Source organism: Episyrphus balteatus, chromosome 1 (assembly GCF_945859705.1).
Source record: "Episyrphus balteatus chromosome 1, idEpiBalt1.1, whole genome shotgun sequence".
Lineage (NCBI taxonomy): Eukaryota > Metazoa > Arthropoda > Insecta > Diptera > Syrphidae > Episyrphus > Episyrphus balteatus.
In genome coordinates this window covers 15,571,265-15,594,553 of record NC_079134.1, presented here as the reverse complement: position 1 = coordinate 15,594,553, position 23,289 = coordinate 15,571,265, and the positions used below count along the sequence as shown (strand labels likewise).

The window sequence follows — 23,289 nt, the reverse complement described above, 5'->3', positions numbered from 1 at the left end:
TTTCAAAAAAAAATTTTTTAAATATTTTTAAATCCAAAACTTATTTTTTTCGAAATTTTATTTTTGGCTTATATTTGAGTTATACAGGGTGTCCCAAAAGTTAACGTCGAAACGAAAACGGTAGATAGGGTAGGTGGTGACAGTTATCAGAAAAATAATAAAAAAAATCGCAGCCATATATTTTGGGAGTTATGGGCATTTGAAAAAAAGTCGAAAAAATGGTCACCCTGTGACGGTTTTTCATGTGCCGTGACTACAAATCTTAAGTTTTCTCATTTTTTTCTTCTGTTACGGAACCTTGAATAACCCTGCTATCAAATGCATTCAAAAATTTTAACTCAGCTACATCAGTTTTAAAGAAAATATTACTTTTTTACCCAACTTAGTACTAAAAAATTTTACATGACTCTAATCCAATGAGCCGTAGTGTAAAAAAAATGCACTACGACGTTTCGGCAAGTTGCTTTAAAAGTTGGTGTGTTCAATTCTCTTTTCAAAATGGTATAACATTGTTGGGAACATTTCATAAATAACCGAGATAAAATTTATTTTCTTAAGAAATCCGACTTTTTTTTAGGTAATTTTTCCATATTATTTAAGTTTTTTTATTCTGAAACGTTCTGAAAAGGTACAAAACTTGAATAATATGAAAAAATTACCTCATAAAAAAGTCGGATTTCTTAAGAAAAAAAAAATTATCTCGGTTATTTATGGAATATTCCCAACAATGTTATACCATTTTGAAAAGAGAATTGAACACACCAACTTTTAAGGCAACTTGCCGAAACATCGTAGTTCATTTTTTTTACACTACGGCTCATTGAATTAGAGTCATGTAAAATTTTTTAGTACTAAGTTGGGTAAAAAAGTAATATTTTCTTTAAAACTGATGTAGCTGAGTTAAAATTTTTGAATGCATTTGATAGCAGGGTTATTCAAGGTTCCGTAACAAAAGAAAAAAATGAGAAAACTTAAGATTTGTAGTCACGGCACATGAAAAACCGTCACAGGGTGACCATTCTTTCGACTTTTTTCCAAATGCCCATAACTCCCAAAATATATGGCTGCGATTTTTTTTATTATTTTTCTGATAACTGTCACCACCTACCCTATCTACCGTTTTCGTTTCGACGTTAACTTTTGGGATACCCTGTATAAGTGCTTCTTCACAAAAAGTTTCATTGTAATCGAATAAGCCGCTTCGGAGAATATCGGATTTAAAAAAAAAAAAACGGTTCTATGGCAGGTACAGTTAATAATGATTTTCAAAAAAAAAAAAAATTTCATCAGAAGATAGACCTTGTCTTAAAACTTATATTTGAATTTTTTAAACAAAATCGTTGGAGCCGATTTTAAGCAATTTTAACTTTATTAAAATCGGTTATGACAAGTAACATTATTTTTGGTCCAAAAAAATTAATCTCCAAAAAATGCTACACTGAGGGAAAAAATAAATTGAAGTTGAAACGTCGTTGTTTCAAAGATGAACTGCTTTGATTTATGTGACTTTAAGATACGAAACCATCAAAAATTAACATTTTTTTCCACGTTGATTTTAAAATGTTCATCTTCAACCCAAAATCATTCCGAATAATAGTTAAATCAATGGTTTTCATTGATTTTACGTTGTTTTTAGTGGCTTTCCTCTCAGTGTACATACTAAGTTTGAAGTCAATCCTTCCATCCGTTTAGGCTGTATAGCTCCTTATACAGACAGACAGACAGATGGACTTCCGGTACCCACTTTTTTGGCATTCTTTACCATCGTAATATCATGGAAAAATGTTATCTCAACTTTTTGATAACTTGATATACCTATAGTACCTATGTATATCGCAAGTAAAAAACCATATGTGGGTACACTTTTTAAGCTTTCCGGCATTAAACTTAACGCTTGTTATGTTTTCAAAGAAGAACTATAATAAATTATCACATGAATTCCTCGATTCCTCATTAAATTCTTCAATTTTCTTAGTTTAAAAACATATAAATCAGCTATAAAATTTCAGTGAAATCAAAATACAAAAATGACACTATCTAAGTAAAGTGACGCATCGTTATATGTAAAGTGTCAAAATCAATAATAATGTCATAACTGATAAGAATAATCTTATCAAATAGACAGATGCAAATTGTGCAGTGTTAATGACTCATTTATAATAAAATGAATAGGTACATTGATAAGTTTTCAATTTTTTGTATGAATACATTTTGCACCATGGCACAGTGGGTACCCTCCCATACAAAGTGCGGTCGAAAATATAATGCCCATTTTTTTTTTTAATAAATCAAGTCAGTTTTTTTTTTAATTTTTGTTATTTTGAAGAAAAATAATAGAGGTAAAAAAAATTTTTTTTTTTAATATAAAAAAAAATATGGTTCATGATGGAAATGGAACCTCACTGTCAGTAGTCAGTCGAGCACCTTACCCTTACCCCCTAGTTCAGTCTTTTATAAAAATAATAGTGCCAAAAAGGAATTTTTTTTAGTTAAACGTTGTAATTTTTTTTCTCCGTGTATAGTTATTTAAACTCGTATTACTCGAAAAGGGAAAAAAAGGGAAAAAAACTACACAGTTAAATAAATAAAATATTAAATTTGTTTTTTTCTCCGTGTGAGTGTGAACAAAACCATAATGATGATAAAATCAATCATTTTGGTTTTGTTGAAATTGAAATTATATTTTACCTTATGATTTATAGCACTTCTTTATTCACAAAACAAAATTGAAAATCACAACTTTTAAGCAGACATATACGAATGGCCCCTGGCATACGGAGATTTATTATTGGTTTTCACATAAAATATTCCAACTTTAGGAGTTGATGGCTCACCACCCATTTTGTACTGATTCAATCCTTCGGGACAATCGCCTTCCTTCATCTGTTCTCTATCACAGAGTACTCCCCAAAATCCAGCAGTAGAATTTATAGACTCGGCAAAATACTTATAGGCCCTTCTATGCGAACACCCAAGACCAATACAATACTGATATGTTCCTTTGTTGGGATAGAAAGTTGCGTGCCCCGAAGGCTCTTGGAAGCCCAAGTTCTCACTCGTCTGAATGGAAGTCAATCCTTCCATCCGTTTAGGCTGTATAGCTCCTTATACAGACAGACAGACAGATGGACTTCCGGTACCCACTTTTTTGGCATTCTTTACCATCGTAATATCATGGAAAAATGTTATCTCAACTTTTTGATAACTTGATATACCTATAGTACCTATGTATATCGCAAGTAAAAAACCATATGTGGGTACACTTTTTAAGCTTTCCGGCATTAAACTTAACGCTTGTTATGTTTTCAAAGAAGAACTATAATAAATTATCACATGAATTCCTCGATTCCTCATTAAATTCTTCAATTTTCTTAGTTTAAAAACATATAAATCAGCTATAAAATTTCAGTGAAATCAAAATACAAAAATGACACTATCTAAGTAAAGTGACGCATCGTTATATGTAAAGTGTCAAAATCAATAATAATGTCATAACTGATAAGAATAATCTTATCAAATAGACAGATGCAAATTGTGCAGTGTTAATGACTCATTTATAATAAAATGAATAGGTACATTGATAAGTTTTCAATTTTTTGTATGAATACATTTTGCACCATGGCACAGTGGGTACCCTCCCATACAAAGTGCGGTCGAAAATATAATGCCCATTTTTTTTTTTAATAAATCAAGTCAGTTTTTTTTTTAATTTTTGTTATTTTGAAGAAAAATAATAGAGGTAAAAAAAATTTTTTTTTTTAATATAAAAAAAAATATGGTTCATGATGGAAATGGAACCTCACTGTCAGTAGTCAGTCGAGCACCTTACCCTTACCCCCTAGTTCAGTCTTTTATAAAAATAATAGTGCCAAAAAGGAATTTTTTTTAGTTAAACGTTGTAATTTTTTTTCTCCGTGTATAGTTATTTAAACTCGTATTACTCGAAAAGGGAAAAAAAGGGAAAAAAACTACACAGTTAAATAAATAAAATATTAAATTTGTTTTTTTCTCCGTGTGAGTGTGAACAAAACCATAATGATGATAAAATCAATCATTTTGGTTTTGTTGAAATTGAAATTATATTTTACCTTATGATTTATAGCACTTCTTTATTCACAAAACAAAATTGAAAATCACAACTTTTAAGCAGACATATACGAATGGCCCCTGGCATACGGAGATTTATTATTGGTTTTCACATAAAATATTCCAACTTTAGGAGTTGATGGCTCACCACCCATTTTGTACTGATTCAATCCTTCGGGACAATCGCCTTCCTTCATCTGTTCTCTATCACAGAGTACTCCCCAAAATCCAGCAGTAGAATTTATAGACTCGGCAAAATACTTATAGGCCCTTCTATGCGAACACCCAAGACCAATACAATACTGATATGTTCCTTTGTTGGGATAGAAAGTTGCGTGCCCCGAAGGCTCTTGGAAGCCCAAGTTCTCACTCGTCTGAATGGATTCAACATATTTGGCATCACTTGAGTCAAGTCGTTCTTCAATACTCCTCTTTTTGAAAGACGGCCCAGCGGGATCGAGAGCAAAAATTGTATTAAATTTGTCAGGATAAATTTGTCTGCCAGCACTACCAGCTATTTGGGCACCCAAACTGTGTCCGATTAAATATATGTTATCATAATCCACCTGGAAAGTATTGTGCAAATGTTTGGCCAAATCTGCCACATGTCCACCAACTTTATCAATGAGTTTTACTACTTTGTAGTAGTTTATGTTGTGGGACATTGAACTCCAATCCACAACAATTATATTAAAGTCTCCAAGACTAAAATAAGCACTTGATACACTTTTAATGAAGCGATTTTGACTTGAGCTCATCCAGCCATTAATAATGATTCTGACGAAAATAAAAAAAAAAAAAAAACTTAGCAAAGCCATGAAAAGATATTGTATCTTTTGTATTACCTTGTGGGATGTCTTGCATCAAATGAGGAATTTTGCAACGAATCATCATCGATTCGAATCTCCTGAGCACACGTTGGAAAGTCTCGCTTATACAAGTAGAATGAAACGGTCTCATTTGGAGTGCTCACCAAATTCTTAACAGCTTTTTCTAAAATCTTTGCTCCAGGGATATTTTCATAAAAATGCTTCTTCTTAAGAGGTGCTAAACTATGAACACACAATTTCCCAGATTCAGTATCGTATTCGTCACTGCTAATCGCACTATCAGTGTCAGCCTTGCAATGAACTATACAAAAAAACAATTTATATTTGTGTTATTTATTGATTTATTTTTTTGCAACTTACCCAATTGGACAATTATAAATACGAAAATCCCAACTTGTATCAATCTCATTATACTCATCTGCCTTAGAAGCTTAAGGTAAGGCAATTGGATTTTGACTAAACCTTATAGCGTTTGTGAATAAACGCATAAAAAGATTGTTTTGGTGGAGACATGGTTCCCACTTTAATATAATTTTCTAATATTATTCTTATTCACAGGTTGAAGAAAAAAACTATGCCAAGAAAATCATTTATTGATAAAGAATTATAAAAATTATTGAAGGGAAAACTTCTTTAGTATCGTAGTGATTTGAAACAAGATGAAACGAAAAGGCGACACGACTTCAACTTGTTATAACTTTTTTGTTTTAATAGACAGATGAATGAAATTTGTACTGTAGATAGATAATTAAATAAATTATAATTGTACAAAATTTCAATTAATTTCATATTCAAAATTCGGAGATAACGGTAAAAAGATGTTCTTTTCCAACACACTCTACAAGTTACACAATAATTAAATCTCAGGAAATTCGACATGGTTGACTTAAAAAAATTCTAACTTCTCTTGTAGACATCTTTGAAATAAGATTTATGCATCATTATACAAGGTGAAACAATAAGCTTTCACATGGTATTATAGGTTGTCAAAAAAAAAATTGATTTAATAGCATGATAACATAAAAATAAATGTTTTGTTTTGCTTTTTGGATGAAATTTTATCGAGTTTAAAAAATTCTAGCTCTTTTTGTAGATGTCTCATACACCTGATCGATATATATATTTTGAGCTAAGACAATAAGCTTTCAGATGGTGTAAAAATTTGTTTATGTTGTTAGGGAAAAAAAATGGATTTAATAGCGTGAGAAGATAAAAATACTTTTTTTTCGCTTTTTTTGATGGAAATTGATCAAGTTCAAAAAATTCTAACTCTTTTTGTAGATGTCTCATAGACCTGATCGATATATACATTTTGAGCTTTTTGAAGTTATACTTCTTATGGGAGGGTGAGTATGAAAATTTACTTTTTGACAAGAATGTCAAAGGGATTATGACGCGATCACCCTGGGTAGCAGGGCTGTCGTTTCACCTTTAGAGTAGTCAGTACTTTAGTATTTAAAAATGCAGTACGCCGCAGTACGGCAAACATAAAACACACAACACGTTGCAAGTTACATGTTTCATGTGGCAAGTTGCATGTGGCAAGTTGCATGTGGCAAGTTGTATGTGACAAGTTGCATGTGGTAATTTCCATGTGGCAAGTTGCCAAGGTTGCAAAAAGCTCACATTTCAGCTCAGCTCAAATTTGAGCTAGCTCATTTTTGAGCTAGGTACCATAGCTCAGCTCATTTGAGCTGAGCTGAAAGTGAGCTGAGCTGAAAGTGAGCGCCCCCAACTACCAACGCCTATATCTCGGAATTTTGAAGAAAATGAAAAAAAAATGTTTGATGCCAAAAGGTAGCGGGGACTCTAACCTACATTTGGGTACAACTCTTATCCCTGTAGGTCCACGCGTTCTCAAACCGGGAGAACTTAAAAGTAAAAAAAAAATAGGCACGATTCTGAAAAAAAAGGCATGATGTGGTGGTTTAACATGGAAGCGATTTTTTAAAAATCTGACAATGTGCAAAGCGTAGGCCCATGACACAAGCTATCATTTGGCATCACTCCCAAAAATTGCTCTCAAGCGGTTTAGCTTCTAGGAGCGTTCAAAGATTCGGGGATTTTTCGAAAAAAAATTTTACCCCAACTTTCAAAGGCGATTTTCTCGGGTTTTTGAAAAAAATCGAAAAACCAGATTATACCACTATTGGGTAGCTGAGAATATAAGCTTTCATATGGCACCACTTCCCTGTCTCTAGATCAAAGCGTTCAGCTCCCAGAAGTTTTTTCGCGCCCCCAACTTCCAACGCCTATATCGCGGAATTTTGAAGAAAATGAAAATAAAATTTTTGATGCCAAAAGGTAGCGGGGACTCTAACCTACATTTGGGCACAACTCCCATCCCTGTAGGTCCACGCGTTCTCAAACCGGGAGAGCTTAAAAGTAAAAAAAAAATAGGCACGATTCTGAAAAAAAAGGCATGATGTGGTGGTTTAACATGGAAGGCGATTTTTTAAAAATCTGATAATGTGCAAAGCGTAGGCCCATGACACAAGCTATCATTTGGCATCACTCCCAAAAATTGCTCTCAAACGGTTTAGCTTCCAGTAGCGTTCAAAGATTCGTTGATTTTTCGAAAAAAAAATTTTACCCTTACTTTCAAACACGATTTTCTCGGAATTTTGAAAAAAATCGAAAAACGGGATTATACCACTATTGGGTAGCTGAGAATATAAGCGTTCAGCTCCCAGAAGTTTTTTCGCGCCCCCAACTTCCAACGCCTATATCGCGGAATTTTGAAGAAAATGAAAATAAAATTTTTGATGCCAAAAGGTAGCGGGGACTCTAACCTACATTTGGGTACAACTCCCATCCCTGTAGGTGCACGCGTTCTCAAACCGGGAGAACTTAAAAGTAAAAAAAAAATAGGCACGATTCTGAAAAAAAAGGCATGATGTGGTGGTTTAACATGGAAGGCGATTTTTTAAAAATCTGAGAATGTGCAAAGCGTAGGCCCATGACACAAGCTATCATTTGGCATCACTCCCAAAAATTGCTCTCAAGCGGTTGAGCTTCAAGGAGCGTTCAAAGATTCGGGGATTTTTCGAAAAAAAAAATGTACCCCAACTTTCAAACGGAATTTTGAAAAAAGTCGAAAAATCGGATTGTACAGGAATTTTTTTTTATGATAAAAAAAGAAATATTTTACTAAAAAAAATAGAAATATATTTACTATTAAAAAAACCAAGAAAAAAGATCACGAAAAATTATCTGTTTTATTTATAAAAATATCCATGTGTTTAAATAATTCCATTAATAACTAGAACCAAACATCTTAAGCTATGGTGTTTTATAAAAGTTTAAAATATCTTCATATTTCATTATACTTTCCAAATAAAAATCAATGTATCCTCTCACCCATCACAGCTCAGCTCAGCTCACTTTACCTTAGCTCACCCAACAGCTCAGCTCACCGACAGCTCAGCTTACAAAACAGCTCAGCTCAACCATCAGCTCAGCTCACTTTCAGCTCAGCTCAAATGAGCTGAGCTATGGTACATAGCTCAAAAGTGAGCTAGCTCAAATTTTGAGCTGGGCTGTGAACTGAGCTCAGCTAACTTTTGAGCTTTGTAGCAACCCTGCCAGTTCCATATTGCTACTACTAGTGCTGAAGCACACACAATTGACAATTCTCATAAAATTACCACATTGCACATTTTATGCGCAATTCATTTACTTTCGTTAACCATATACCGTACGGTCTGAACCCCACAACATGACTAAATTTCACAGAATAAATTGAAAATTACATGCGGACGCAAGGAGGATGAAAGAATTAATTTATTGTTCACTTGATAAAAATGTAAAAAAAACTAAGTGTGAAATTCATTTACATATAGGGTCAATGTGGGTAAATGTAAACAGGGGTAAATGAAAACATGGCTCATAACATGGCTCAGTTAAATCTATTTGATGCATACATAAGTACAAATCGCGGACGCATGTATCTTTTAACTTATACGTCAAGCTCATTGCTGTCAAGAGAGAATTCATTCGACGAGCGTATTTTCCGTGAAAGATAATTTTTTAAAGTGCCAAACAAGTCGTTAGTCTTTCAGAAAAATTAAATATTTTTGCAGATTCAATAAAGTCAGTATAATTTGCAAATATTTTTTTGTTTTTAATTTTGATGTAGATTCTATGTGATACAAGCAAATTTTAAAATACAGGACATTTATGTCGATTTGCATGTGTTTACATTTACCCCAGAATATTTTTCATAATGGGTAAATGTAAACAACGTATTCTGGGGGTAAATATAAACATACATTTTTGGTGAAATTATTGGTTTTAATAAAAATAACATATTTTTAGTCAATTACTACTGCTAAAGTGCCGCGGAGTCACATTTTAAAGTAGCCAACACCATCATTTTCAGTGGATGATGTTGCAAAATCGGCCTTTGACGTAAAAAAACAAAAAATATTACGTTCAGAGCTGCTCAGGATGCATATTGGGCGCCTATATAAGAATAGAAAGGAAGAAAACAAAAACTTTTATTGGAATTTGAAAAAGTTTTTGTCAAATACCTTCTTGAACGTTTTTCAAGTTGTTATCCATATGATAAAGAGGAAATTCTAAATTTTATACCACCGTTTACATTTACCCAGAATTTGCAAAAAAACACAAACATGGTGGGGTATTTGTAAACATGCCATATTTGACAGTAATGTAAACAATTTGGGAAATATTTGTTTATATTTATAAAGAAGAATTGCCATCATTTCATATTTGCATTTGAAGATACCATTCAAGTTGTTCCGTGAAAACATAAAAAAATCTAAAGTCGAAAGAAAAAAAAGACATGAAATTGTTTACATTTACCCACATTGACCCTACTGAATGAGAAGTATAACTTCAGTCGCGTGTACATGTGTACACACACTCTTTTTTTTTAATAGGTTGTCATATAAAAAAACATGGATTTGAAGGTGATAGAATAAAAATAGGTAGATTTTTTCTATTTTTTTTTTTTGCAAGAAAAATGATTTCTAAAGGTTTCACTTCTAGCACGTGTGAATTGCACATGATTTTTTTGAAGTTATACTTCTTATGGGAGGGTGAGTATGAAAATTTACTTTTTGACAAGAATGTCAAAGGGATTATGACGCGATCACCCTGGGTAGCAGGGCTGTCGTTTCACCTTTAGAGTAGTCAGTACTTTAGTATTTAAAAATGCAGTACGCCGCAGTACGGCAAACATAAAACACACAACACGTTGCAAGTTACATGTTTCATGTGGCAAGTTGCATGTGGCAAGTTGCATGTGGCAAGTTGTATGTGACAAGTTGCATGTGGTAATTTCCATGTGGCAAGTTGCCAAGGTTGCAAAAAGCTCACATTTCAGCTCAGCTCAAATTTGAGCTAGCTCATTTTTGAGCTAGGTACCATAGCTCAGCTCATTTGAGCTGAGCTGAAAGTGAGCTGAGCTGAAAGTGAGCGCCCCCAACTACCAACGCCTATATCTCGGAATTTTGAAGAAAATGAAAAAAAAATGTTTGATGCCAAAAGGTAGCGGGGACTCTAACCTACATTTGGGTACAACTCTTATCCCTGTAGGTCCACGCGTTCTCAAACCGGGAGAACTTAAAAGTAAAAAAAAAATAGGCACGATTCTGAAAAAAAAGGCATGATGTGGTGGTTTAACATGGAAGCGATTTTTTAAAAATCTGACAATGTGCAAAGCGTAGGCCCATGACACAAGCTATCATTTGGCATCACTCCCAAAAATTGCTCTCAAGCGGTTTAGCTTCTAGGAGCGTTCAAAGATTCGGGGATTTTTCGAAAAAAAATTTTACCCCAACTTTCAAAGGCGATTTTCTCGGGTTTTTGAAAAAAATCGAAAAACCAGATTATACCACTATTGGGTAGCTGAGAATATAAGCTTTCATATGGCACCACTTCCCTGTCTCTAGATCAAAGCGTTCAGCTCCCAGAAGTTTTTTCGCGCCCCCAACTTCCAACGCCTATATCGCGGAATTTTGAAGAAAATGAAAATAAAATTTTTGATGCCAAAAGGTAGCGGGGACTCTAACCTACATTTGGGCACAACTCCCATCCCTGTAGGTCCACGCGTTCTCAAACCGGGAGAGCTTAAAAGTAAAAAAAAAATAGGCACGATTCTGAAAAAAAAGGCATGATGTGGTGGTTTAACATGGAAGGCGATTTTTTAAAAATCTGATAATGTGCAAAGCGTAGGCCCATGACACAAGCTATCATTTGGCATCACTCCCAAAAATTGCTCTCAAACGGTTTAGCTTCCAGTAGCGTTCAAAGATTCGTTGATTTTTCGAAAAAAAAATTTTACCCTTACTTTCAAACACGATTTTCTCGGAATTTTGAAAAAAATCGAAAAACCGGATTATACCACTATTGGGTAGCTGAGAATATAAGCGTTCAGCTCCCAGAAGTTTTTTCGCGCCCCCAACTTCCAACGCCTATATCGCGGAATTTTGAAGAAAATGAAAATAAAATTTTTGATGCCAAAAGGTAGCGGGGACTCTAACCTACATTTGGGTACAACTCCCATCCCTGTAGGTGCACGCGTTCTCAAACCGGGAGAACTTAAAAGTAAAAAAAAAATAGGCACGATTCTGAAAAAAAAGGCATGATGTGGTGGTTTAACATGGAAGGCGATTTTTTAAAAATCTGAGAATGTGCAAAGCGTAGGCCCATGACACAAGCTATCATTTGGCATCACTCCCAAAAATTGCTCTCAAGCGGTTGAGCTTCAAGGAGCGTTCAAAGATTCGGGGATTTTTCGAAAAAAAAAATGTACCCCAACTTTCAAACGGAATTTTGAAAAAAGTCGAAAAATCGGATTGTACAGGAATTTTTTTTTATGATAAAAAAAGAAATATTTTACTAAAAAAAATAGAAATATATTTACTATTAAAAAAACCAAGAAAAAAGATCACGAAAAATTATCTGTTTTATTTATAAAAATATCCATGTGTTTAAATAATTCCATTAATAACTAGAACCAAACATCTTAAGCTATGGTGTTTTATAAAAGTTTAAAATATCTTCATATTTCATTATACTTTCCAAATAAAAATCAATGTATCCTCTCACCCATCACAGCTCAGCTCAGCTCACTTTACCTTAGCTCACCCAACAGCTCAGCTCACCGACAGCTCAGCTTACAAAACAGCTCAGCTCAACCATCAGCTCAGCTCACTTTCAGCTCAGCTCAAATGAGCTGAGCTATGGTACATAGCTCAAAAGTGAGCTAGCTCAAATTTTGAGCTGGGCTGTGAACTGAGCTCAGCTAACTTTTGAGCTTTGTAGCAACCCTGCCAGTTCCATATTGCTACTACTAGTGCTGAAGCACACACAATTGACAATTCTCATAAAATTACCACATTGCACATTTTATGCGCAATTCATTTACTTTCGTTAACCATATACCGTACGGTCTGAACCCCACAACATGACTAAATTTCACAGAATAAATTGAAAATTACATGCGGACGCAAGGAGGATGAAAGAATTAATTTATTGTTCACTTGATAAAAATGTAAAAAAAACTAAGTGTGAAATTCATTTACATATAGGGTCAATGTGGGTAAATGTAAACAGGGGTAAATGAAAACATGGCTCATAACATGGCTCAGTTAAATCTATTTGATGCATACATAAGTACAAATCGCGGACGCATGTATCTTTTAACTTATACGTCAAGCTCATTGCTGTCAAGAGAGAATTCATTCGACGAGCGTATTTTCCGTGAAAGATAATTTTTTAAAGTGCCAAACAAGTCGTTAGTCTTTCAGAAAAATTAAATATTTTTGCAGATTCAATAAAGTCAGTATAATTTGCAAATATTTTTTTGTTTTTAATTTTGATGTAGATTCTATGTGATACAAGCAAATTTTAAAATACAGGACATTTATGTCGATTTGCATGTGTTTACATTTACCCCAGAATATTTTTCATAATGGGTAAATGTAAACAACGTATTCTGGGGGTAAATATAAACATACATTTTTGGTGAAATTATTGGTTTTAATAAAAATAACATATTTTTAGTCAATTACTACTGCTAAAGTGCCGCGGAGTCACATTTTAAAGTAGCCAACACCATCATTTTCAGTGGATGATGTTGCAAAATCGGCCTTTGACGTAAAAAAACAAAAAATATTACGTTCAGAGCTGCTCAGGATGCATATTGGGCGCCTATATAAGAATAGAAAGGAAGAAAACAAAAACTTTTATTGGAATTTGAAAAAGTTTTTGTCAAATACCTTCTTGAACGTTTTTCAAGTTGTTATCCATATGATAAAGAGGAAATTCTAAATTTTATACCACCGTTTACATTTACCCAGAATTTGCAAAAAAACACAAACATGGTGGGGTATTTGTAAACATGCCATATTTGACAGTAATGTAAACAATTTGGGAAATATTTGTTTATATTTATAAAGAAGAATTGCCATCATTTCATATTTGCATTTGAAGATACCATTCAAGTTGTTCCGTGAAAACATAAAAAAATCTAAAGTCGAAAGAAAAAAAAGACATGAAATTGTTTACATTTACCCACATTGACCCTACTGAATGAGAAGTATAACTTCAGTCGCGTGTACATGTGTACACACACTCTTTTTTTTTTAATTTAAGATAGAGAATTTTATTTATCCAAACTTATTTATTAAATAAATCATGATTTAACTTCATATCATAGTTAACTCAAGTTTAGTATAAAAAGTTAATTGACTCTGAATCAGTTCACAGATTTTTGTCAAAAAAAAAAATCATTCAAATCCTAGACCCTTTTTTTTAAATGTGATTGTACTTTTTCATTAAAAAAAAACTATTTTTTAGTTAACTTGGGTGTAAGTACCTAAATAAATAAATTTGTAAATTTGAAAATTTAATTCTGAAAATATTACAAAGTGGCATCACTGATATAACTCATATTTAAATAATTGACAAATGTTTGCGATACTTTTTCTTGTAATCTTTTTGCGTTTGGTGTTTTTTTTTTCAATCTTCAATACAGTGACCGTGAAATACAAATAATGTTTTGTGTCCAAAATAGGAACTTAACATTTGGTTTATATTTGGTAGCAATTGAAATGAAATCATCACGACAATGGGAACGATAGCGTTTGGGGAACTACCCGATGAACATCTTTCTATATCTTCATCAGTTTTTTTTTTCTGAACTTATTGTAGATCATTTGTCAATTTATAAAAAAAAATAAAAGTGACAGCAGAAACACAATACACAATAAATTAAGTATTTACATATGTTCTGATTTTTCTTAGTTTTATTTAAATTTTTTTAGTAGTAAAACCACAGTCAAAAAGTCGACGAAAAATGCAAAATTGAAATTTATCAAACATATTTACAGCCTGCATAGAAGAACAAATTAATTTATTTAAAAAAAAAGTCATGAAGAAAACAATATAATATAACTTTTTTTTTTGGTTATTTGAAATAAATACCTAGTTTTTTTTTGAAAAATCAACTCTTCGAAAATTTGAGATTGATTTTATTTTTTGAAATTTTGGTCTTAGATGTTATTATTTTTTTTTTTTCAAAAATATTGGTACCAGTACGATTTTTTGAACAACTTTTTTTCTAAAACATTTTTATAGACTTTATGTTTTTTTTGTTACCTCATAACTTTGGACTGAGTGAAGCAATTTGATACCTAATTCTTGTATTTAAAAGCTGGTGCCTACAGTGTGGTCCAATTTCGTCCAGTTCTGGCTATACAATGTATATGAGAAAACCATAAAACCTATCCATGGAATTCGGTTTTGTTTTTTTGCGCACTCAAAAACTTGGGGAGTTTTAGATCTAGCAATGTATCTTTTACTACGAAATGATTTTTTCAATGATTCGGAGTTCGCGACATCTTCTGTTTTGACCTGATTTTGATTTTCGATCTATCCGATTTTGTCTCTTTATTTTTTACTTGGCGATTTAAGGCTCCTTTAAAATTAAAGCATTTTAAAGCAAAGATTCTACAAAAATGCGGACAAATTTTGCATACATTTTTCATTTGATTTTCATTTAAAATTTAATTTTACGCCCGTAAATGAGCATGAAAACCAGAATATACATATCAACAAAATGAAAAAAAAAAAAGATAATTATAATTGAATTCTGATAGTGATAAGATAAGCAAAAGTTATTTGAATATTAAAAAAAAAAAATTAAAATCTCATGCCACAAAATTTGTTTGCGTTTTCTTGGACCATTTTTGAACGCGGCTATTTTTGGCTCCAAGATTTTTCATAATCGGCTCCTTGCATCCAAAATATTCTGGAAACACTGTGCCAATCAACTATTCAGAATGCAAAAATTAGGAACTTGAGTTAGGTATATTCGACTTATTTGCCTTGTTATTGAAGTTATACTTCTTATGGGAGGGTGGGTATGAAAATTTACTTTTTGACAAGAATGTCAAAGGGATTATGACGCGATCACCCTGGGTAGCAGGGCTGTCGTTTCACCTTTAGAGTACGCAGTACTTTAGTATTTAAAAATGCAGTACGCCACAGTACGGCAAACATAAAACACACAACACGTAGCAAGTTACATGTTTCATGTGGCAAGTTGCATGTGGCAAGTTGTATGTGGCAAGTTGCATGTGGCAAGTTGCATGTGGCAAGTTGTATGTGGCAAGTTGCGTGTGGCAAGTTGCCAGGGTTGCAAAAAGCTAACATTTCAGCTCAGCTCACAGCTCAGCTCAAATTTGAGCTAGGTACCATAGCTTAGCTCATTTGAGCTGAGCTGAAAGTGAGCTGAGCTGAAAGTGAGCGCCCCAACTTCCAACGCCTATATCTCGGAATTTTGAAAAAAAATGAAAAAAAAATTTTTGATGCCAAAAGGTAGCGGGGACTCTAACCTACATTTGGGTACAACTTCCATCCCTGTAGGTACACGCGTTCTCAAACCAGGAGAACTTAAAGGTAAAAAAAAAGTTAAGCCCGATTCTGAAAAAATAGGCATGATGTGGCGGTTTAACATGCAAAGCGATTTTTTAAAAATCTGACAATGTGCAAAGCGTAGGCCCATGACACAAGCTATCATTTGGCATCACTCCCAAAAATTGCTCTCAAGCGGCTTAGCTTCCAGGAGCGTTCAAAGATTCGGGGATTTTTCGAAAAAAAAAATTTACCCCAACTTTCAAACACGATTTTCTCGGAATTTTGAAAAAAATCGAAAAATCGGATTATACCACTTTCGGGTAGCTGAGAATATAAGCTTTCATATGGCACCACTCCCCTGTCTCTAGATCAAAGCCTTCCAACGCCTATATCTCGGAATTTTGAAAAAAATGAAAAAAAAATTTTTGATGCCAAAAGGTAGCGGGGACTCTAACCTACATTTGGGTACAACTTCCATCCCTGTAGGTACACGCGTTCTCAAACCAGGAGAACTTAAAGGTAAAAAAAAAGTTAAGCCCGATTCTGAAAAAATAGGCATGATGTGGCGGTTTAACATGCAAAGCGATTTTTTAAAAATCTGACAATGTGCAAAGCGTAGGCCCATGACACAAGCTATCATTTGGCATCACTCCCAAAAATTGCTCTCAAGCGGCTTAGCTTCCAGGAGCGTTCAAAGATTCGGGGATTTTTCGAAAAAAAAAATTTACCCCAACTTTCAAACACGATTTTCTCGGAATTTTGAAAAAAATCGAAAAACCGGATTATACCACTTTCGGGTAGCTGAGAATATAAGCTTTCATATGGCACCACTCCCCTGTCTCTAGATCAAAGCCTTCTAACGCCTATATCTCTAAAATGAAAAAAATTTTTTTGATGCCAAAAGGTAGCGGGGACTCTAACCTACATTTGGGTACAACTTCCATCCCTGTAGGTACACGCGTTCTCAAACCAGGAGAACTTAAAGGTAAAAAAAAGTTAAGCCCGATTCTGAAAAAAAAGGCATGATGTGGCGGTTTAACATGGAAGGCGATTTTTGAAGTTATACTTCTTATGGGAGGGTGGGTATGAAAATTTACTTTTTGACAAGAATGTCAAAGGGATTATGACGCGATCACCCTGGGTAGCAGGGCTGTCGTTTCACCTTTAGAGTAGGCAGTACTTTAGTATTTAAAAATACAGTACGCCGTAGTACGGCAAACATAAAACAAACAACACGTTGCAAGTTACATGTTTCATGTGGCAAGTTGCATGTGGCAAGTCGTATGTGGCAAGTTGCATGTGGCAAGTTGTATGTGGCAAGTTGCGTGTGGCAAGTTGCATGTGGCCAGTTGCGTGTGGCAAGTAGCATGTGGTAATTTCCATGTGGCAAGTTGCCAGGGTTGCAAAAAGCTCACATTTCAGCTCAGCTCACAGCTCAGCTCAAATTTGAGCTAGGTACCATAGCTAAGCTCATTTGAGCTGAGCTGAAAGTGAGCTGAGCTGAAAGTGAGCGCCCCAACTTCCAACGCCTATATCTCGGAATTTTGAAAAAAATGAAAAAAAATTTTTTGATGCCAAAAGGTAGCGAGGACTCTAACCTACATTTGGGTACAACTCCCATCCCTGTAGGTGCACGCGTTCTCAAACCGGGTGAACTTAAAGGTAAAAAAAAAGTTAAGCCCGATTCTGAAAAAATAGGTATGATGTGGCGGTTTAACATGGAAGATGATTTTTTAAAAATCTGAGAATGTGCAAAGCGTAGGCCCATGACACAAGCTATCATTGGCCATCACTCCCAAAAATTGCTCTCAAGCGGTTTAGCTTCCAGGAGCGTTCAAAGATTCGGGGATTTTTCGAAAAAAAATTTTACCCCAACTTTCAAACGCGATTTTCTCGGAATTTTGAAAAAAAATCGAAAAACCGGATTATACCACTATCGGCTAGCTGAGAATATAAGCTTTCATATGGCACCACTCCCCTGTCTCTAGATCAAAGCGTTCCAACGCCTATATCGCGGAATTTTGAAGAAAATTAAAATAAAATTTTTGATGCCAAAAGATAGCGGGGACTCTAACCTACATTTGGGTACAACTCCCATTCCTGTAGGTCCACGCGTTCTCAAACCGGGAGAACTTAAAAGTAAAAAAAAAATAGGCGCGATTCTGAAAAAATAGGCATGATGTGGCGGTTTAACATGGAAGGCGATTTTTTAAAAATCTGATAATGTGCAAAGCGTAGGCCCATGACACAAGCTATCATTTGGCATCACTCCCAAAAATTGCTCTAAAGCGGTTTAGCTTCTAGGAGCGTTTAAAGATTCGGGGATTTTTCGAAAAAAAAAATTTACCCCAACTTTCAAAACCGATTTTCTCGGAATTTTGAAAAAAGTCGAAAAACCGGATTCTTCCGGAATTTTTTTTTATGATAAAAAAAGAAATATTTTACTAAAAAAATAGAAATATATTTACTATCAAAAACACCAAGAAAAAAGATCACGAAAAATTATCTGTTTTATTTATAAAAATATCCATCTGCTAAAATAATTCCATTAATAAGTAGAACCAAACATCTTAAGCTATGGTGTTTTATAAAAGTTTAAAATATCTTCATATTTCATTATACTTTCCAAATAAAAATCAATGTATCCTCTCACCCATCACAGCTCAGCTCAGCTCACTTTACCTTAGCTCACCCAACAGCTCAGCTCAACCATCAGCTCAGCTCACTTTCAGCTCAGCTCAAATGAGTTAACCATATATAGTACGTTCTGAACCGCACAACATCAGTAAAGTTCACAGATTAAATTGAAAACTACATGGACGCAAGGAGGATGAAAGAATTAATTTATTGTTCACTTGATAAAAATGTAAAAAACGAAGTGTGGATTAATTAATTTAATAATAGAAATTAAAAATATTAAATGAAATTCATTTATATATGTATACTGAATGAGAAGTATAACTTCAGTCGCGTGTACATGTGTACACACACTCTTTTTTAAAAATCTGATAATGTGCAAAGCGTAGGCCCATGACACAAGCTATCATTTGGCACCACTCCCAAAAATTGCTCTCAAGCGGTTTAGCTTCCAGGAGCGTTCAAAGATTCGGGGATTTTTCGAAAAAAAAATTTACCCCAACTTTCAAACGCGATTTTCTCGGAATTTTGAAAAAAGTCGTAAAACCGGATTGTACCTGATTTTTTTTTATGATTAAAAAAGAAATATTTTACTAAAAAAATAGAAATATATTTACTATTAACCCTAGAAAGATAATCTACGTCTGTAAGACTTATGGCGTGTAAAGAACTGTTTTATCTTATTCAATTCAAATTTCTGGGTTTTTGTTAAATTGATTTGATTTATTATATCATTTCTTTAAAATAATCTAAGTAATGAGTTAAATAAATATGACAAAAAGTGTTAACATAAGACCAAAAATCTTTTTTAGAATCATACGTCTCTGAGACGTATATTATGATTATCTTTCTAGGGTTAAAAAAACCAAGAGAAAGATCACGAAAAATTATCTGTTTTATTTATAAAAATATCCATGTGTTAAAATAATTCCATTAATAACTAGAACCAAACATCTTGAGCTATGGTGTTTTATAAAAGTTTAAAATATCTTCATATTTCATTATACTTTCCAAATAAAAATCAATGTATCCTCTCACCCATCACAGCTCAGCTCAGCTCACTTTACTTTAGCTCACCCAACAGCTCAGCTCAACCATCAGCTCAGCTGACTTTCAGCTCAGCTCAAATGAGCTGAGCTATGGTACATAGCTCAAAAGTCAGCTAGCTCAAAATTTGAGCTGAGCTGTGAGCTGAGCTCAGCTCACTTTTGAGCTTTGTAGCAACTCTGCAAGTTCCATATTGCTACTACTAGTGCTGAAGCACACACAATTCTCATAAAATAACCATATCGCACATTTTATGCTCAATTCATTTAGTTTCGTTAAGCGTATACCGTACGTTCTGAACCGCACAACATGTGTAAATTTCACAGAATAAATTGAAAACTACATGGACGCAAGGAGGATGAAAGAATTAATTTATTGTTCACTTGATAAAAATGTAAAAAAACGATGTGTGGATTAATTTATTTAATAATAGAAATTAAAAATATCAAATGAAATTCATTTACATATACTGAATGAGAAGTATAACTTCAGTCGCGTGTACATGTGTACACACACTCTTTTTTTTTTTTATTTATATTAATAGGTTTCTTTGGCACATAATTCACTTTGGGGCCCTTGCATTCATTGGGCACTGTTTTTTTTTTACCTTCACCCATTGAAAAAAAATCTAGCTTCGTCAAATTTTTACCCATTTTCGATTTTTTTACAGTTTCTGATAGGAGATAAATATACCTTTTCAATAATGTATAAAACATGTAACTATGTTAAACCACCTAGAATTTATAAGCCGTCAAAGTTCAAAAATTCCATTTTTTTAGTCATTTACCCGACTTCGACATCAAATTAAAGTATATATTTTCACAACAACATGCTGTTTAAAAAATATATTCTAAAATAATATTTATTTCCAAATCAAACGAGGTATTTTTTATGAAAATCAGTTTAAAATTGGCTTAGAAAAAAAAATTTTACAATTTCAACCCAGATACAGAAATTCGAACTTTTAGGTATAGAACAAAAATGTTGTTTTGGCACGTAGTAGGATAACTTGGGTGCTAGGATTTGATAACGGGTTTTTGTAGAGGAGTTCAATACAAACATTTTTTGAAGTTATACTTCTTATGGGAGGGTGAGTATGAAAATTTACTTTTTGACAAGAATGTCAAAGGGATTATGACGCGATCACCCTGGGTAGCAGGGCTGTCGTTTCACCTTTAGAGTAGTCAGTACTTTAGTATTTAAAAATGCAGTACGCCGCAGTACGGCAAACATAAAACACACAACACGTTGCAAGTTACATGTTTCATGTGGCAAGTTGCATGTGGCAAGTTGCATGTGGCAAGTTGTATGTGACAAGTTGCATGTGGTAATTTCCATGTGGCAAGTTGCCAAGGTTGCAAAAAGCTCACATTTCAGCTCAGCTCAAATTTGAGCTAGCTCATTTTTGAGCTAGGTACCATAGCTCAGCTCATTTGAGCTGAGCTGAAAGTGAGCTGAGCTGAAAGTGAGCGCCCCCAACTACCAACGCCTATATCTCGGAATTTTGAAGAAAATGAAAAAAAAATGTTTGATGCCAAAAGGTAGCGGGGACTCTAACCTACATTTGGGTACAACTCTTATCCCTGTAGGTCCACGCGTTCTCAAACCGGGAGAACTTAAAAGTAAAAAAAAAATAGGCACGATTCTGAAAAAAAAGGCATGATGTGGTGGTTTAACATGGAAGCGATTTTTTAAAAATCTGACAATGTGCAAAGCGTAGGCCCATGACACAAGCTATCATTTGGCATCACTCCCAAAAATTGCTCTCAAGCGGTTTAGCTTCTAGGAGCGTTCAAAGATTCGGGGATTTTTCGAAAAAAAATTTTACCCCAACTTTCAAAGGCGATTTTCTCGGGTTTTTGAAAAAAATCGAAAAACCAGATTATACCACTATTGGGTAGCTGAGAATATAAGCTTTCATATGGCACCACTTCCCTGTCTCTAGATCAAAGCGTTCAGCTCCCAGAAGTTTTTTCGCGCCCCCAACTTCCAACGCCTATATCGCGGAATTTTGAAGAAAATGAAAATAAAATTTTTGATGCCAAAAGGTAGCGGGGACTCTAACCTACATTTGGGCACAACTCCCATCCCTGTAGGTCCACGCGTTCTCAAACCGGGAGAGCTTAAAAGTAAAAAAAAAATAGGCACGATTCTGAAAAAAAAGGCATGATGTGGTGGTTTAACATGGAAGGCGATTTTTTAAAAATCTGATAATGTGCAAAGCGTAGGCCCATGACACAAGCTATCATTTGGCATCACTCCCAAAAATTGCTCTCAAACGGTTTAGCTTCCAGTAGCGTTCAAAGATTCGTTGATTTTTCGAAAAAAAAATTTTACCCTTACTTTCAAACACGATTTTCTCGGAATTTTGAAAAAAATCGAAAAACCGGATTATACCACTATTGGGTAGCTGAGAATATAAGCGTTCAGCTCCCAGAAGTTTTTTCGCGCCCCCAACTTCCAACGCCTATATCGCGGAATTTTGAAGAAAATGAAAATAAAATTTTTGATGCCAAAAGGTAGCGGGGACTCTAACCTACATTTGGGTACAACTCCCATCCCTGTAGGTGCACGCGTTCTCAAACCGGGAGAACTTAAAAGTAAAAAAAAAATAGGCACGATTCTGAAAAAAAAGGCATGATGTGGTGGTTTAACATGGAAGGCGATTTTTTAAAAATCTGAGAATGTGCAAAGCGTAGGCCCATGACACAAGCTATCATTTGGCATCACTCCCAAAAATTGCTCTCAAGCGGTTGAGCTTCAAGGAGCGTTCAAAGATTCGGGGATTTTTCGAAAAAAAAAATGTACCCCAACTTTCAAACGGAATTTTGAAAAAAGTCGAAAAATCGGATTGTACAGGAATTTTTTTTTATGATAAAAAAAGAAATATTTTACTAAAAAAAATAGAAATATATTTACTATTAAAAAAACCAAGAAAAAAGATCACGAAAAATTATCTGTTTTATTTATAAAAATATCCATGTGTTTAAATAATTCCATTAATAACTAGAACCAAACATCTTAAGCTATGGTGTTTTATAAAAGTTTAAAATATCTTCATATTTCATTATACTTTCCAAATAAAAATCAATGTATCCTCTCACCCATCACAGCTCAGCTCAGCTCACTTTACCTTAGCTCACCCAACAGCTCAGCTCACCGACAGCTCAGCTTACAAAACAGCTCAGCTCAACCATCAGCTCAGCTCACTTTCAGCTCAGCTCAAATGAGCTGAGCTATGGTACATAGCTCAAAAGTGAGCTAGCTCAAATTTTGAGCTGGGCTGTGAACTGAGCTCAGCTAACTTTTGAGCTTTGTAGCAACCCTGCCAGTTCCATATTGCTACTACTAGTGCTGAAGCACACACAATTGACAATTCTCATAAAATTACCACATTGCACATTTTATGCGCAATTCATTTACTTTCGTTAACCATATACCGTACGGTCTGAACCCCACAACATGACTAAATTTCACAGAATAAATTGAAAATTACATGCGGACGCAAGGAGGATGAAAGAATTAATTTATTGTTCACTTGATAAAAATGTAAAAAAAACTAAGTGTGAAATTCATTTACATATAGGGTCAATGTGGGTAAATGTAAACAGGGGTAAATGAAAACATGGCTCATAACATGGCTCAGTTAAATCTATTTGATGCATACATAAGTACAAATCGCGGACGCATGTATCTTTTAACTTATACGTCAAGCTCATTGCTGTCAAGAGAGAATTCATTCGACGAGCGTATTTTCCGTGAAAGATAATTTTTTAAAGTGCCAAACAAGTCGTTAGTC

General features: G+C 34.1%; 1 protein-coding gene across 1 annotated transcript; it reads right to left on the bottom strand.

The window, feature by feature from the left end:
• Positions 1-4,067: 4,067 nt before the first annotated feature.
• On the bottom strand, positions 4,068-5,460 carry LOC129916929 (phospholipase A1 2-like). Its single transcript, XM_055997155.1, has 3 exons — positions 5,277-5,460; positions 4,932-5,217; positions 4,068-4,863 (listed from the first exon to the last, which is right to left on the bottom strand). The coding sequence occupies exons 1-3, from the start codon at positions 5,332-5,334 to the stop codon at positions 4,143-4,145; spliced, it is 1,065 nt and encodes a 354-aa protein (XP_055853130.1). The 5' UTR covers positions 5,335-5,460; the 3' UTR covers positions 4,068-4,142.
• Between the last annotated feature and the right edge of the window lie 17,829 nt (positions 5,461-23,289).